The sequence below is a fragment of the Kluyveromyces marxianus genome, chromosome 7 (genome assembly GCF_001417885.1).
Source record: "Kluyveromyces marxianus DMKU3-1042 DNA, complete genome, chromosome 7".
NCBI classification, from domain to species: domain Eukaryota; kingdom Fungi; phylum Ascomycota; class Saccharomycetes; order Saccharomycetales; family Saccharomycetaceae; genus Kluyveromyces; species Kluyveromyces marxianus.
The window spans coordinates 831,951-847,863 of NC_036031.1; the positions used below are offsets into that span (position 1 = coordinate 831,951).

The 15,913-nt window shown below is 44.4% G+C and overlaps 5 protein-coding genes across 5 annotated transcripts; 2 read left to right on the forward strand and 3 right to left on the reverse strand.

The window, feature by feature from the left end:
* Nucleotides 1–422: 422 nt before the first annotated feature.
* SDD4 (Sdd4p) lies at nucleotides 423–3,593 on the reverse strand (the record flags this gene model as incomplete). Its single annotated transcript, XM_022821668.1, has 1 exon — nucleotides 423–3,593. One exon carries the CDS (start codon nucleotides 3,591–3,593, stop codon nucleotides 423–425), a length of 3,171 nt encoding a protein of 1,056 aa, XP_022678007.1.
* An 858-nt stretch (nucleotides 3,594–4,451) lies between these two features.
* On the reverse strand, nucleotides 4,452–5,579 carry EAF3 (Eaf3p; the record flags this gene model as incomplete). Its single annotated transcript, XM_022821669.1, has 1 exon — nucleotides 4,452–5,579. One exon carries the CDS (start codon nucleotides 5,577–5,579, stop codon nucleotides 4,452–4,454), a length of 1,128 nt encoding a protein of 375 aa, XP_022678008.1.
* A 960-nt stretch (nucleotides 5,580–6,539) lies between these two features.
* YCK3 (casein kinase YCK3) lies at nucleotides 6,540–7,973 on the forward strand (the record flags this gene model as incomplete). The annotated part of the gene is made up of 1 exon (XM_022821670.1): nucleotides 6,540–7,973. One exon carries the CDS (start codon nucleotides 6,540–6,542, stop codon nucleotides 7,971–7,973), a length of 1,434 nt encoding a protein of 477 aa, XP_022678009.1.
* Nucleotides 7,974–9,113: 1,140 nt separating this feature from the next.
* Nucleotides 9,114–10,829, reverse strand: DSE1 (Dse1p; the record flags this gene model as incomplete). Its single annotated transcript, XM_022821671.1, has 1 exon — nucleotides 9,114–10,829. The coding sequence occupies one exon, from the start codon at nucleotides 10,827–10,829 to the stop codon at nucleotides 9,114–9,116; it is 1,716 nt and encodes a 571-aa protein (XP_022678010.1).
* A 1,538-nt stretch (nucleotides 10,830–12,367) lies between these two features.
* On the forward strand, nucleotides 12,368–14,881 carry RSP5 (NEDD4 family E3 ubiquitin-protein ligase; the record flags this gene model as incomplete). Its single annotated transcript, XM_022821672.1, has 1 exon — nucleotides 12,368–14,881. One exon carries the CDS (start codon nucleotides 12,368–12,370, stop codon nucleotides 14,879–14,881), a length of 2,514 nt encoding a protein of 837 aa, XP_022678011.1.
* Nucleotides 14,882–15,913: the final 1,032 nt, after the last annotated feature.

Below are 15,913 nucleotides of genomic sequence, written 5' to 3' on the forward strand. Positions count from 1 at the left end.
TTTTTCACCTTTAACAATCAGCGTTTCTGAGCCAGTTCATGTATACAAAGAGTATATATCGTTGTGTATATGTTAGTACTTTCATTTCATTGTGAAAGTCCGTTTTTTTTTTTTTTATTATATTTTCTTTTCGAATTTTTTTCGGCTCCGAGAATTTATTTTGGGGGCCAGAAAAATAAAAATTCTGGGGGAGCCAAAGTCCGGGTGTGACTGGTGGGGGAAGCGTGAGGTAAGCGTTGAACAAGGTCTATTCTGATCTATTCATGAATATATACTGTACATAGAGGCAGATAGGACGATAGGCCTGGCGTGGCGTGCAATTGTATATAAATAGTGGTTTCCTTTTCCTGTTCTTTTTTTATATATATAATATATACATGGTAGGGAGCGTATTTTCAGAAGTGTAGTGAGTGAGATGGTGATCACGTCTCGTACATGTGCTCACATACGACTTTTGCTCTGCCCATGGATCTTTCGAGACAGTTGTCGAATAGATGGCTGAACTCTCTGCCTAGCTCCCAGTAGCAGCCATGGAACAGGTCTCTCATGAAAAGCATCATGCCTGCAAGATGGTTTTTGTTTGGTATGTCCTTTAGCAGTCTTGCCTTTTCCTTCAACTGCTGATGGTGAGTGTAGACGTCGAGGTTTTTGTCGACGTGCAGGTACGAATACATTCTCTTGAGATGCTGCTGGAACGATTCTATGGGGACGTATTCTTCCTTCAGCTTCTTGTTCAAATTTTCGTCCGTGTCGGAGGAATTGTCCCAGATGTGCGTTTCTGGTCCGTACAAAGAGTAGTTGTACGACCAGATTAGAAGCGAGGTCAATGCTAAGGTGTTTGGTCTAGTAATACAGTAGTCGAGGTTCACATCGCACGAGAGGTTTTCTCCGTTTTGAAACATCTCGAAAAGGAACATGTACGCATAGACAATGGCCATGCCTCCTTGCATAGGGTCCTGACTGAACTTGAGGATCCGTTCGCTCACCAAGGCGTACTCCTCGGTTCCGGCGCGAACGTTCATTCTCCATGGCGCCCCAGCATATATGTAATAATCGTACTGGAATATCCGAAGTATGATCTGTGACATGTGGTATGCAGGTATCTTGCACGAATGGACGTCGTCTAGTCTCAACAGCTTGATGCCCTCGTCGTCCACGGTGTTCACGGCGTCCACGTTCGACAACACCGAATTCGACGAGTTTTGGCACCCATGCATAACCTCGCTGTGCCAGTAGTCGATGGCAAACGATATAATTTCTTGCCAGTGGATATTTTGTACGCTCAACGGATTGTCTCCGCCCAAAGATATCACTTCTGAGTGTTGCTGAAGTTGGAACATGATGGATATAAGCCCCGACAATAGCAGCTTTTCGCCAAATTTGCTGGTTTTCAGCTTGGTCCATGGTTCCGTGTTCCCGGACCTTTGCAACCGGTGCATAACGTGGTTCAAGAGTTGTTTCAAAGTGTCGAGGAAGCTTACGTCTTTGCCGCCAAACCCGTGCTGCAGCAATTTTTCCAAAGACAAATCATAGCTGTCCCATATCTCATCAGAACAGGGCAACGAAAGTTGGACCTGATTACAGTGTATGAATAAATAGGTATATCCGAACACAACTGCATGGGTGGTATCGATGTAGAATGCATACAATGCTGTCCTTTTCAAAGTTTCAAAGTCTATCCAGTTCTTGTAAATCTCCTCCATGGATTCGTAGTTGGACGGAGATTGTTCCTTCTTGATACGTAGCGGATGCCCACCAAGAGATGGGGTACGACGGAGCAACTGAATCGTGGTACCATGATGCAAGTAACTCCGTTCGTGTAAGTATCTATTAGTACTTGTTTTTTCATAACACTCAAGCAAAAGTAATGCTTGAATAATGTACGTTTCCGAAGTCGGTTGGAAGTCCTCATGTGAGAAGATTAACCAACGCAATGGCCCCGCGATAACATCGCTGATAGAACGACGATTGGCGGACCCCAAGTAAGACGCACCTGTCATGATCATGCTGAGAACAAGAATGGAGGGCGCCTTCTCAATGTCGAAGGATGGCTTGTGCAGAATTGGATACTGCGGATGGAAGTTGAGCCAGTAAGATTTTAGTGCTGTTTGCAAGTCACTGAGTAAAATGTACTTGATATCAGCAATCTGTTCTGCAAACACAGCTTGTCTTTCCAGCGATAGTCTAAACTTTGAATTGGGATCCGAATTGAAGAACGATGGCTTGCTGAGAAGCATGGTCTTTTGCCTTTTAGTTGAGGGTCCGGCCCCGGCCCCCGGTGTGCTGGAAGAAGCACCAGGAATACTTTCGGACCGTTTTAGCTGAGATCTCAATTCTTCCACTTTACTCTTCTGCGCCTGCAGATTGTCCTTAATGTGTTCTTTGCCAAAATCTCTGAATTTCGGTGACCTATTGGGGACTGATTCTGGCGAGCAAGTGGACCCTTTGTTTGGAGGAGTATTCAAACTGCCCACAGAAACCGGTTGTGAATTATTGTTCATGTTATTGTAGGACATTTGTTGGACCAAAGATTGCAAAGGATCGTTGGGAAGGAAGTCTACTGAAAAAAGATCGTCCATAATATTCGCGACGGTAGCACTGCCGCTACCGGTACTGCTGCCGCTGGTGGTACCTCCTCCGCTAGTATCGGTTTCGAAGCTGCTGCTTTGTACATGCTGGTTGTTCTGCGACGAGATTTCTGGCTCCAGCATCGCCGTTTGTGGGAGCCCTGGCACCATACCAGTTGATGCTATATTGTTGTTGTTGTTTACCGAGATATGAGGTTGTTGCGCTACATTACTGTTAGGAGCTGTTCCTACAGCATGAGGCGGAGGAGGAGGGCCTCCTGCTGCGACAGCTGGCGTAGCAGCTTCTTGGGTAGGGGCCGCAGCGAAAAGCCAATTGAAAAAGTTGTTCAAGTTCGTATTAGGAGCCATACCACTGCCACTGCCACTGCCAGCGCCACCACCGCCGCTGCCGCCAAGTGCAAAGCCAGAGTTCAGACTAGCATTGCTGCTACTTGTAGTTGTTGTAGTTGTTGTGGTAGTGCTGACCCCGCCTATAGGACCAGCAGCAGAAGCAGTTGCCGAATTCGACTCCCCAGTGCCTCCGCTCTTACTCTTTCCATCTCCAACATCTAGCACGATATGGTCCAGTTTCCTCGTCGCCAGGTTCCCATTGGCGTTACTATAACTATTACTATTAGTATTGCTACTAGTCTCGGGTACAAGACGGGCAGGCTCGTGAGCCTGCCCCACTTGTATCTGGTCTGGTGTTTCGCTCAGCCTCCTCTGGGACCCACTGGCTCCCTTCACTTTACCCAATTCCCTCCGAACCTTCATCTGCATACGCACACCATTGTTCGAATGTCGTCTCTGGTGCCGTACCAACAAATCTTTACGCACAAAGCTTCGGTTGCACACTATTCCATCCTCTGGATACACATAATCGCACCGGAAGATCTCTTTGGGCCAGTGGTTCAACTTGTGTCGCTGCAGATGTTCGTATCTCGAGAATGTCTTGTCACAATCTGGATGCGGGCACACGTGTCGCCCGCCAACCATCTCATCTGTGCCCTTGTTTTCAGACGCCATAGCTATAACCAAATTAAACCAAACCACCCACTGATGTCTGCGAGTGGTGTTTGACCGTAGTACCTGCTTGCTTGTGTGGACGAGAAGACTGGTTATTATTATTACCTCTTGTCCTCTCTCTTTTCCTGTGTCGCTATTGCCACTTTTATTTTTCTCGTGTCTTGTCTTATTTTCGTCTAGTCATCCGATCTAACTCTGTGCGTGGAGCAGCAGAGGAGTAACAGTGCGAGCAGCAGCAGCACGAGCAACACGAGCATCAGCAGCAGCAGCATCAAGCTCCGGAGCGAGGCGAATGAGGGAAAGAAAGAATGGACCTTGCCATCTCCGGAGGAACCCGAGAGAAAGAAAGAATTATTTTTTCAAAAAAAGAAAAGAGAATCCTAAAAAAAAATTCCAAAATTTCAAAAACCAATTACAAGTCACATGACCACACCACGGCGGCAAAAACAACAAAAAGACAAAAAACACAACCCATTCGGCGGCAAGCAAACAAAAGACAGAATAATAAAAGAGAGAAAAGATAATTGGCATAAGCCAGCGACCGGTTTTATCTTCTGTCTTTTGCTTTGCAGCCGCCAAACGTGTGCATTTTCTGGTTTCGTTGTATTGCACCATTGTGCGGTCATGGCGCCTGGAATCGTGCCATGGTTCTGTGTTTGGTATTGTCTTTTAGCTTGAAAAAGGTCTATGGAGAAGTGAACGTTTTTATATCGTGTTATATATTTTCGGGTAATTTGAAATTCTGGGAAGTGACAGAAATTTGGGGGTTACCCGGGGGATCTGGATTAGACTGGTGCTAGCACACTGGCAATGCCAGTGTGCCCAGTGCAGTAGTGTAGTAGTGTAATTAGTAGTGAATCACATGCTTAGGGCCACGCCTTCATACTGGGAGGAGGTATTGATGTAGGTGTCCATCGGAACGGTGGATGGAACGTGTGACGCGATCCAGTCCAGCAGGCTGTCGCAGTGTTTCACGATAATTTTGGCGGTCTGGTCGTCGACATTGCTGGACTCGATCATCTCTGGGAGCAGGGTGATGAGTCTTAGTAGATGGACGGTTCCGTAGACTTGAGTGGGTTGTTTGTTTGGGTATTTTTTCAAGAGGTCTGCGAATTGGATTCTTTCGAGACGGTAGAGGAGGAGTTTCCCGAGCGAGAGGTTGAAGTAGAGTTTTATTCCGTTGATGAATTCCGAGAGCTGGGCCTGGTCTACTGGGGACGCGAGGGAGCCGGCCATGTCTGTGTAGAATTGGTGGAGGGTTTCGTCTAGCGGGTGGGAGCTGGGGAGCTGGACTAGTTGGCGGTCTTTTGTGACGTTTTCCCAGTCATCGACTAGGACGGACCGGAGTGCGATGGGGATCTTGATGTATATCTTTGGGTGTGATCTCTTGTTGAGCAGGGCCATCTGTGGAGGTGATTTTGAGTTTGGAGGAGGAGAGGCAGATTTGCGATCTAGGCCAGCGCCTGGGGTTCCAGGCGTGCCAGAGCCTGCTCCGGAAGATTTCGAAGTCTCAGAGAGACCTGGGGAATTCTCCGATAAAGCCCTTCTTTCGAGCTCTTTATCCTTTTTGCTGGGTCTTCCGACGCGTCTGACACCGATTTTCTTCTTCCCAACGCGTTTTGCCGAGGCATTGGACCCGCTGCCAGCGCTCGCGCTGGCATTCGCGCTGGCTGCCTTGGCCTTGGCCTGCTCGACCAAAGACTTCTTCAACTCTAAATTCTCTTCTGTGTACGGCCTGATGCGGTCCAAACCGACCCATTCGTCCCAGCTGGCCTTCCAGCCCTGGTAGTGGATGAAATAGCATGCGATTCCGCGCATATCCTCGGGGGGCCTGTCTGCTTCTGCCCGTTCGTCGTCGATACTCAGATCGGTGTATTCCTTGGACGATATTGTTCTTTTCTGCTCATTGTACACACGAAGCACCTTTGCGACGTAGAGCAACGGGCCGTGGTAGCAGAGACACTTGTTTTCGAGCTCGATAGACATGTTTAGGGCGCTGTATGGGGTGCGTGATGACTGTGCTACAGTACACCATTCTATGTTATCCTATCCTATACTATACTATAGTATATAGTACATGTTTTTTCACCAAATCCGGATTTTCGCTGGTCAGAGGATGAGGGCGTATGGCCCGTGCACCGCACCAGTTTGGCGCTGTTTAGTATCACGTGACTCAAGAACAGCGTCAGGGTCTCTCATCCCCCATCCGCCGGCACCCGGCACCCGCACCGGCACCCGCACCGGCTTCAAGCAGTATTATCTTCGACTATCCATAATAATGCTTGAAGCCAGCGCGCGATATGGAGTTCGGGCAATTGATAAAATAGCGTACAAGCTCGTCCCCAAACGGGCGTCAGCCTCGTGTCGGGACATTGAGAAGGACATAGGGGGAACACGGGGGGAATACGACATGGCATGACACAGTGGTGCCATAGAAAGAACTGGCCAAGCAAGCACCCAAACAAGCATCCAAGCATGCACCCAAGCAAGCATCCCAGCATGCACGCAAGAGGAAAAGCAAGTGTTACCCGGATAACCGATACACATTCTCAATGAATCATTGAAGCAATGGCAGTGTGACACAGGAGGAAGGTGCGCAAAATGCTTTGCACAGGGCCCTGGATGTATGATAAAAAGCGCTTCAGTGCAACATTGTATAGTGAAAATGGGACCAGTACCCCCCTTTGCCCTGTTTTCTTGACTCCCTCCTACTTGCCCAAGACCAAGATAACGGCGATATATACGTATATATAGAGGTACACGTGACCACATTTTCACAATAAAAATTGATAAAAAATTAAAATTGAAACAAAAGAAGCAATTTGCAACGGTTTACAATGTTTGAAGTGGTGTCATAAGGAATAAAACAGGAGGCATTGGCCGATGAGAAGGGATTGAGCGTGGTATTAAGGTGTCAAACGAGAGTTAACAAGTGGTAGAAAGGTGATGTCAAAACGTTCTTCGCAACAGGTGGTGGGAATACACTATGCTGTGGGGTCAAAGATTGGAGAGGGATCGTTTGGGATTATATTTGAAGGGGAAAACATCTTGAACGGGGGGTCTAAGAACCCGGTTGCGATCAAATTTGAGCCGCGAAGGTCAGATAGTCCTCAGTTACGTGATGAGTTTCGTGCTTATCGAATTTTGAACGATGTTAAGGGGATTCCTCATGCTTATTACTTCAGCCAGGAGGGTATACACAATATATTGATTATTGATTTATTGGGGCCATCTTTGGAGGATTTGTTTGAGTGGTGCAGCCGGAAGTTTTCTGTGAAGACTACGTCTATGTTGGCGAAACAGATGATTGAGCGGGTGCGGTCGATTCACGAGCACGACTTAATCTATCGGGATATCAAGCCGGACAATTTTTTGATTAGTGAGTTCCAGCGGGAGTTACCGGATGGGAGCGTGGTGCGTTCATGTGCGAGCAGCAGCAATGGAGACCCTAATTTGATTTATGTGGTGGACTTCGGGATGGCGAAGCAGTTCCGGGACCCCAATACGAAGCAGCACATTCCATATAGAGAGCGCAAGTCGCTAAGCGGGACAGCGCGGTACATGTCGATAAACACGCATTTTGGACGAGAACAATCGAGACGAGACGACCTTGAGTCGTTGGGCCATGTCTTCTTCTACTTCCTTCGTGGGTCGTTGCCCTGGCAAGGGTTGAAGGCCCCCAACAACAAGGCCAAGTACGAGAAAATTGGACTCACCAAGCAGCGCTTGAAGCCATCAGAACTATTGAAGCCCGGTATCCCAAAGCAGTTTGCAGAGTACTTGTCCTACTGTAGATCGCTACGGTTTGACCAGGACCCGGACTATGATTACTTGATTTCGCTTATGACTCAAATCATGCAAGAAAACGGCTACGAAGACGACGGCCACTACGACTGGATGGATTTGAACAACGGCGAAGGCTGGAATATCAAGATAAACAAGAGGGTCAACCTGCACGGATACGGCAACCCGACTCCCAGAAACACAAAGCATTCTGCGCAACAGCTCACTCCATCACACCAGCAACAGCAGCAGCAACAGCACCAAAGCCAATCGCAGCAGCAACAACAGCAGTACGCTCAGCAGCAGAACAGCAGACATGATTCACGGAATTATAGATCATTCTCTGAAAGCACTCCTAACAGGTCACAAAATAAGATAATAAACTCAAGCGGAAGCAAGAGCAGAGTAAGACTGTCGCAAAATAATGGGTACATGGGACCCAATGTTCCCTTGAAACAAGGTCTAAACATCCAAACTTATGATTCGATGGGGAAACTCCACGGCTCACACAACCGTCGTAGTGGCGAAATCGATGATGATAATGACTCTGTGGAAGAAGGTGGATTCTTCTCCAAATTATGTTGCGGTATCTGTTAATCCTAATCGAAAAAGTGATTACTATAAACCAAACCAAACCAAACGAACATAAACAGAAACATATAAAAAAAATTTGAAAAAAAAAACAAGAATGAACCCACCATTACTATAGAGAAAAGAATGAGATCCGTAAGAGATTAATCGAGTATGAACTCTGCGCCAGTTCCAAAGGAAAATACAGGATAATAATTATATCACTAATTCACATTGTCCATACTCACTTGTTGGACACTGTTTAATTTTTATTTTTTATGCTCTTCATCATCCTGTTTGTTCCTCTACTCTCCTCTGTTTTGACTCTTATTCTGATACTCATTGAAAGGGCGTTGACCGTCTGTTTTGTAAGTCACAACAACGACAGAATAAAACAATTCATGAGAGTTAATATTAATAATAAAGGAAGGAAGGAAGCAAGGAAGGAAGACCTCACTACGAATTACACAGGATTCACCAGAAAGTGGTCTTTTTCCAAGGGTAACTATCATTTTTTCGAAAGAATATAGCTCTCAATCAGTCAGTCATTCCTTTCTGTTTTGAGATATATATATACTTTTTTTTGGGTAACTTCGTCTGTGATATATTCAACTTCAACTATAATTGTACTTATAATTATAATCATAATCATAACTGAGTGTGCGTGTGAGAAGAGAGAGAGAGAGAGAAGTTAGTGGGCATGGGTAGAGTATGCGCTGAGCGCTATTCAAAACTACTTGCAATCACAAAGCAAATATAAGAGCAGACGAATTGTTGACGCTTGAATAAAACAAATCAAACCATATCAAACAAAAAAATACAAAAAAAAAAAGATACTAATTCTAATAATAATAATAGTTTAGGGAAAGAAACTGACTCAACAACATTCCATTTCATACACGTATGTATATGCCTGTATATGCCGTGATCCAACTCTAAATCTAATTACAACTGCAAATTCAGAAATATGGAAATAAGTGTACATATTTTATAAGTAAATACAAATCCAATCGTTTGCAAAATTGCTCAAATCAGAGAGGCATGATGAACGTGATTGATTGTCATTAACGAACATGTATTAAAATTATTCCTATTCTTATTCCTAAACTCTAAACTATATAATTAAGTAATTGGCCGGGGAAAAACAAACTGACCCTACTACTACTGCTACTTAGCAACGCTGTTTAACGTAGCGTCACTTTCTCTTCTGATACCAGACAAGAGAGGAAGTTCAGGAATAAAGAAGTCCAAATGTTTCGCACCAAAAGTTCCATCCAGAACTGGTGTATGTGGAGAATGAGCTTCGTATTCCAACGTATCTTCGGAATCTTCGAACGCAGAGTTGCTGTCCTTTGACGTTTCGTCTGAACTTGATCCCCCCACTGACACTGTAGCCTTGGAAACAGTACTCTTTCTTGAAACCTTTGGTCTGAGCAAACGTAGTGGGCTTCTTGGTGGGGCCCTAATTGCCATAGGCATGTGTACAATGGAGTATGAGCGTAGTTCTTGATCGTGTAACGAGAGCAGGTTCGAGCCTGAAATTCCGAGGAAATGACTTCCGAGCCCATATTGCTTGTCTGAAACTCTTTCTAGGTCTGGAGAATTGATTATGGTACCATTTTGTATGCAATCACTTGGTAGATTGAAACTCTGAATACCGTGCGATGGCCTGCAACAGACAACTTCGTCCTTGAACTCGACCGCATTCATATCCCATGAAAGTATTAGGCCTTGGTCGTCCGAACTGTACAACTTGTTGAGCTTTGAGTCGAATTCCAACGAGTTCACATAACCATAATGGCCTAACAACTGTGCTTTGACTTCTCCGTACCTGATATCCCAAACTTTGAGCGTCTTCCCGACCGAATTGGCAACTGTGTATTCGTCCAACCACTTCGACACATAAGATCTCCCGCATTCGGTTGTTCCTTGGTGTTGTTGTTGCAACTCTCCTCCAGGAACACGTAATCCGGTAGTGTCATTAGAGCGGAGGTCCAACAAGGCGATACCAGCGGCACCAAACTTTGTACCGGCAAGCGAAAAGGTGTGTTTGTTGACCGGATTAGGATCAACGTGTTCAAGACCAGGGAAATTGTTCAAGAACAGCGGGTTCCTGGCATGTTCGTTCACGTCGTACACGAACAACGATTCGTTGATCACGGAAACGAAATGGTTCTTGTTCCAGCTTTTCAATTGGCGTACGGGCTTGGAACGGTGCATGTCGTACACCTGTGATGCCAAGTCTACCCCAAATGAGTCCGAGATGGGGTGCGTAACTTTCAAGTGTTTTGCGTGGTTGAAACGTTTCAAGATCTTAGCTTTACCTTCCGAGGTAGAAGTCGCAATCATGTTAACGTATCCGTCAGAATGACCAGTGAGCATGATGGTGTCGTGAACAGACGAATCAAAGGACTCGACTGTGGCATTGTGTTGCCAGGGCACGATATCCGTGGACACAATGGGGTTCCCTGGAACACTGATCGTTTGTAAGCTATGGAGCAGTTTTTTCCCAGCAATAGCTATGTTGTTATCGTCGTCCTGCGAAGCATCTCTCAACTGGTACAAATGCACGTTGTCTGTTTTGGCCGAATTAGAAAGAACAATCGTGCTGTCGTCCACAGACATCGATGTGACGCCAGTCACGTCGGTCTCTAGTTTCCAGCAGTCACTTCTCAGCTTCTTGGTGACAACCACATCGTTTAAATCCCCGCTGACTTTCCGTAGCAGAGGGCTATTCAAACGCGAGGAGTCCGCTTTGCAAGTTCTAGGAAGGGCAAGCTCCTTATCGTCATTGTTTCTGGCAGCAGCTGCCCCTCTATTTTTCTTTACAAAAATAGCATTCTGTCTGAACACTTCTGGCGCTTTATAGTAGGAAGTATTCATGAATTATGTATGTGTTTCGTTAGTTGGGTGGGTCTTTAATCTTGTATAAGGCAGGAGGAAAGGAGACGAGACGAGACGAGACGAGACTAGGGGAGGAATGAGCAGCAGCCGACGCCCCCAGCCTTTTATATGAAACAAGAACCAACCATTTCAGAGCCTGGACCCCCCTTTGCACATTCTAACAAAATGCATGACGCAAACGCCCGAGAATGGCCTGAGCCATTGGTCTCAGCTATCTGAGCGAACCAGCATTCTAAACACATAACAAGAAAGAGAAGGAGAAGGAGAAGGAGGAGATGAACAAGTAAAAACAAGCAAGCATAGTTGGAGAACGCGCGCCTAAATTTCGCCTAGTCACGTCCCTCTGGACGTCTTTTTTTCTGCGTGTATGTGTGCTTTTTTTTTCGAATTTGTAAACAAAACCAGCATATATACTGCTTTTTTGTTTACATTTCCTTTGTTTACGTTTTCAAACCTTCTTTCTTGTTCTTTGTTTACGTTTTTTTGGTTTTTTTTTTGTCTGGCAACAGCTTAGCTTCACCAAGTACGGGTAACCCAGGACCCTTATTTTTTTTTATCAAGTTCGGCCCGGAATCGGCCGGTACACCCCTCTACCGGCCGATCTGGCGAAAGAAATATAAATAGATACCTAATCGTACACAATGATCTAGAGTTTCGAAATGCATATCACTACACACGGAGGAACACGTGACCCGGAAATACGTCCCATCCTGCCCCTGCCCCTGCCCCTGTTTCGGAGGTTCCGGTAAAAGGACTTCCCCCCGCCCCACTCCAGCCGCAAACACCAGCCAGCGTTGCACCAACCTTGCTTGAACAACATGCCAAAGTAGGGCACCACCAAGTGCCCACAACCTCACCAAACCAGAACCACACACACGGCCTCTCCTTTACGCTGTGTGCTGTCTTGTCTTGTCTGTCCTTTTCTACAAGCGAAGGTGCCCCTTTATCTCACGTGATCTGCTGAGCAAAAAAAGTTCACCGGATCAAAAATTCAAAACAACATTTTAAATTAAAAAAGAGGATTAATATTAGTAACTCTTACTTAGAATTTACGATTAAATAGAGGTGTTTAGCAGAGGGTAGCGGCATATTTCTAGTGCCTGGGTGATCTGGATAGGTGCTAAGGATATAGAAATTTAGGTTCTGGTTGTTTGACAAGATTTTAGAAACGATCAAAGCGGAATTTAACGAGTTTTTGTTTTGTTGCCTTTTTTTTTTTAATTGATTGATTGAACAATATTCGTATTCTAGACGCTGTTTGTGAGTTGAGGACTGGCTTTTAAGGGTGGAGTGATAAGCTAGATTGTGAGATTTTCTTTCGTTAGTGGTTTTTATTTTCGTTTCGTTTCATTTCCCTGAATAACTTGGGTTCAGTTATTGTTTATTGAATTGGGCTTATTGTTTTGAGAGTGAATTAAATAAATAATAATACTGACAAGGAACGGTAGCAGGTGCATCAGCAGGATAAAAAGGATATAATAATAATATTATTTGGGCTTTTTTGAATATACATTAGGATGTCAATTTCTGTAAAATTGGTGGCGGCTGAGTCGTTAAACAGACGGGATGTTTTCAGATCTCCTGATCCATTTGCGGTTTTGACTATTGATGGGTCACAGACGAAGTCTACAGCAGCAGCAAAGAAGACATTGAATCCGTATTGGAACGAGGTGTTTCAGTTTAACAATGTGAGTGAGAATTCTATTTTGACTGTGCAGGTGTTTGACCAGAAGAAGTTTAAGAAGAAGGATCAGGGATTCCTTGGTGTTGTGAATGTTCGTATTGGGGATGTTCTGGGCCATTTGGATGAGGACACTGCTGCTTCTGGTGGCGGGAGGTTGCGTGAGGAGACTATCACGAGGGATTTGAAGCGTTCCAACGACGGACTGTCTGTTAGTGGGAGAATAATTTTAGTTTTGACGGTTCTTCCTGCTAACGGGCGTTCTGGAGCTAGCAATACTTCCTCATCGCAGGCTTCAGGGACAGCAGCAGCAGGCGGCAGCAACCGTCAGTCGAGTTCCATGACGAATGCTGCTACTATCGACAACAGGTTGATTGCACAAACTGTGGCTAACAATTTACAAACGACAACGTTGGACAATCCAGACCAGTCTCAAGGTGGTGCTGGTAGCGGTGTTGGCGCAGCTGCAGCTGCAGCTACCAACACTGGATCGGGAGCTGGTACTGCGGCAGGAGCTGGTGCTAGTGGTGGCATAGCTGGCCAGCAGTCATCTGCATCTAGCAGGCAATACTCGTCGTTTGAAGATCAGTACGGTCGTTTGCCCCCAGGATGGGAAAGAAGAACAGATAACTTTGGAAGAACATATTATGTGGATCATAATACAAGAACGACTACGTGGAAAAGACCAACTTTGAACCAGTCTGAAGTGCAACGTGCGAATACGGAGCTTGAACGTAGACAACATAGAGGTAGAACACTACCGGATGGAGGTGCGCAATCAGAAGGGGGCTCATCGTCCTCGTCGAATGTCGCAGTGCATAACAACAATAATGCATCTTCGCAGTCGCCAACGGTCAACGGTGCTGCTGCTGCCGCATTCGCCGCTACAGGCGGTACAACTTCCGGGTTAGGTGAGCTACCTCCTGGTTGGGAACAACGGTTCACGCCAGAAGGTAGAGCGTACTTTGTCGATCACAACACAAGAACAACTACCTGGGTTGATCCAAGAAGACAACAGTACATCAGAACATATGGTCCATCTATGAACACCATCCAGCAGCAACCTGTTTCCCAGTTGGGTCCATTACCCTCTGGTTGGGAAATGAGATTGACCAACACTGCGCGTGTGTATTTCGTTGACCACAATACCAAGACTACTACATGGGACGACCCTAGATTACCTTCATCGTTAGACCAGAATGTTCCTCAATACAAGCGTGACTTCAGACGTAAGGTTATATACTTCAGATCCCAACCTGCACTTAGAATCTTGCCTGGTCAATGTCACATTAGAGTACGCAGAAAGAATATCTTTGAAGATGCTTACCAAGAGATTATGAGACAAACTCCAGAAGATTTGAAGAAGAGATTGATGATCAAGTTCGATGGTGAAGAAGGTTTGGATTACGGTGGTGTCTCGAGAGAATTCTTCTTCCTTTTGTCACACGAAATGTTCAATCCATTCTACTGTCTATTTGAATACTCTGCTCACGATAACTATACTATTCAGATCAACCCAAACAGTGGTATTAACCCTGAGCATTTGAACTACTTCAAATTCATCGGAAGAGTCGTCGGTTTGGGTGTCTTCCATAGAAGATTCCTAGACGCTTTCTTCGTCGGTGCCCTATATAAGATGATGCTAAGAAAGAAGGTCGTTTTGCAAGATATGGAAGGTGTCGATTCTGAAGTGTACAACTCTTTGAAGTGGATTTTGGAAAATAGCATTGATGGCATTTTGGACTTAACGTTCAGTGTGGATGATGAGAGATTCGGTGAACTAGTCGTTATTGACTTGAAGCCAAACGGCAGAGAAATTGAAGTCACAGATGAAAACAAGAAGGAATACGTTGAATTATATACCCAATGGAGAATCGCAGACAGAGTACAAGAGCAATTCAAGGCTTTCATGGACGGTTTCAACGAATTGGTTCCAGAAGATCTCGTAAATGTGTTTGATGAACGTGAATTAGAACTATTAATTGGTGGTATCGCCGAAATAGATGTCGAAGACTGGAAGAAACACACAGACTACCGTGGTTACCAGGAATCAGACGAAGTTATCCAATGGTTCTGGAAATGTATTTCAGAGTGGGACAACGAACAAAGGGCTCGTTTGTTACAATTCACAACTGGTACCTCCCGTATTCCTGTTAATGGGTTCAAAGATTTACAAGGTTCAGATGGTCCAAGAAGATTTACTATCGAGAAAGCTGGGGAAATTCAGCAACTACCTAAGTCGCATACCTGTTTCAACAGAGTTGATCTTCCACCATATACTGATTACGAATCATTCAAACAGAAGTTGACGCTAGCAGTTGAGGAAACCATCGGATTCGGACAGGAGTAGTGAAATAGATTTAGCTCTAGCTTTCTCTCTCTCTTTTATTCTCTTTCTTTACTATAACAAAAAACAAAACCAAAAAACTAAAAAAAAAAATTAAACGTATAAGGCCTCTCATCATAACTTCCTTTCCCCCACACACCCTTCCAACCAACCGTCTCTTATTATTTCTTATTATAATCTGTATACATAGCAAACTACCCGACATAATGTGTCACAAGATCTAAATATTTTGGCAGATGTGTATATTATTAAGTAGCGTGAGTCTTCTGCTAAATTGAATGGTATCATGTCAAAGTGCTAGGCTACTACTCAGTGTATAAATAAAGATATTAATTGTTATATGGAGTTATTTTGTTTGATAGTTGGTTAGTTAGTTTCTTTATTAACTATAATTTATAAGATACTTGGGGGATTAGGCGTAAATAAAAAAGATATTTTTAAAGGAATGAATGAATTGAAGGAATGTAGTGTATATTGTATAATAACGAGCGACAACAATATAGTTTAATGCAAATTGTGTGATAAAAGATAGAAAGAAGGGAAAAAAAAGGGTGATTTAAGAGTAATGAATGGGGTGGAAACAAAGAGGAAGAAGAAGAAGAATAAAACGTAACTTTATCTCCTCTTCCAGCCAATAAGGCAGATAGAAAGCAGCGATCAAACTTAGAGGCATCAATGTAGAATCATCTGCGTTATCTTCATGGGGTATAATACTGTTAATAGTTAGTTATTTTCATTTTCTTCAGTTTTCATTAAAGCTTCAATTTTTTTTTTTTTATAATTATTATTTCTTGATTCTTTCTCCTTCTTGGTGCAATTTAATTTAATAAAACAACTTGTTACCATTCAGAATAACATGCATTAATCGTAACGTGTAACTTAATCCCCTGTATAAAAGTTGGTATTTGTTCGTTTGTAGAATTTTTGGTTTTGTTTGTTTTTCTCTTCTCATTATCTCTTATGCCCATCCTTTCCGTCTGGCAGGTAGAATGGAAGCATGGTGATAACAATGATTGGGAAAAAATATTTGCAAAG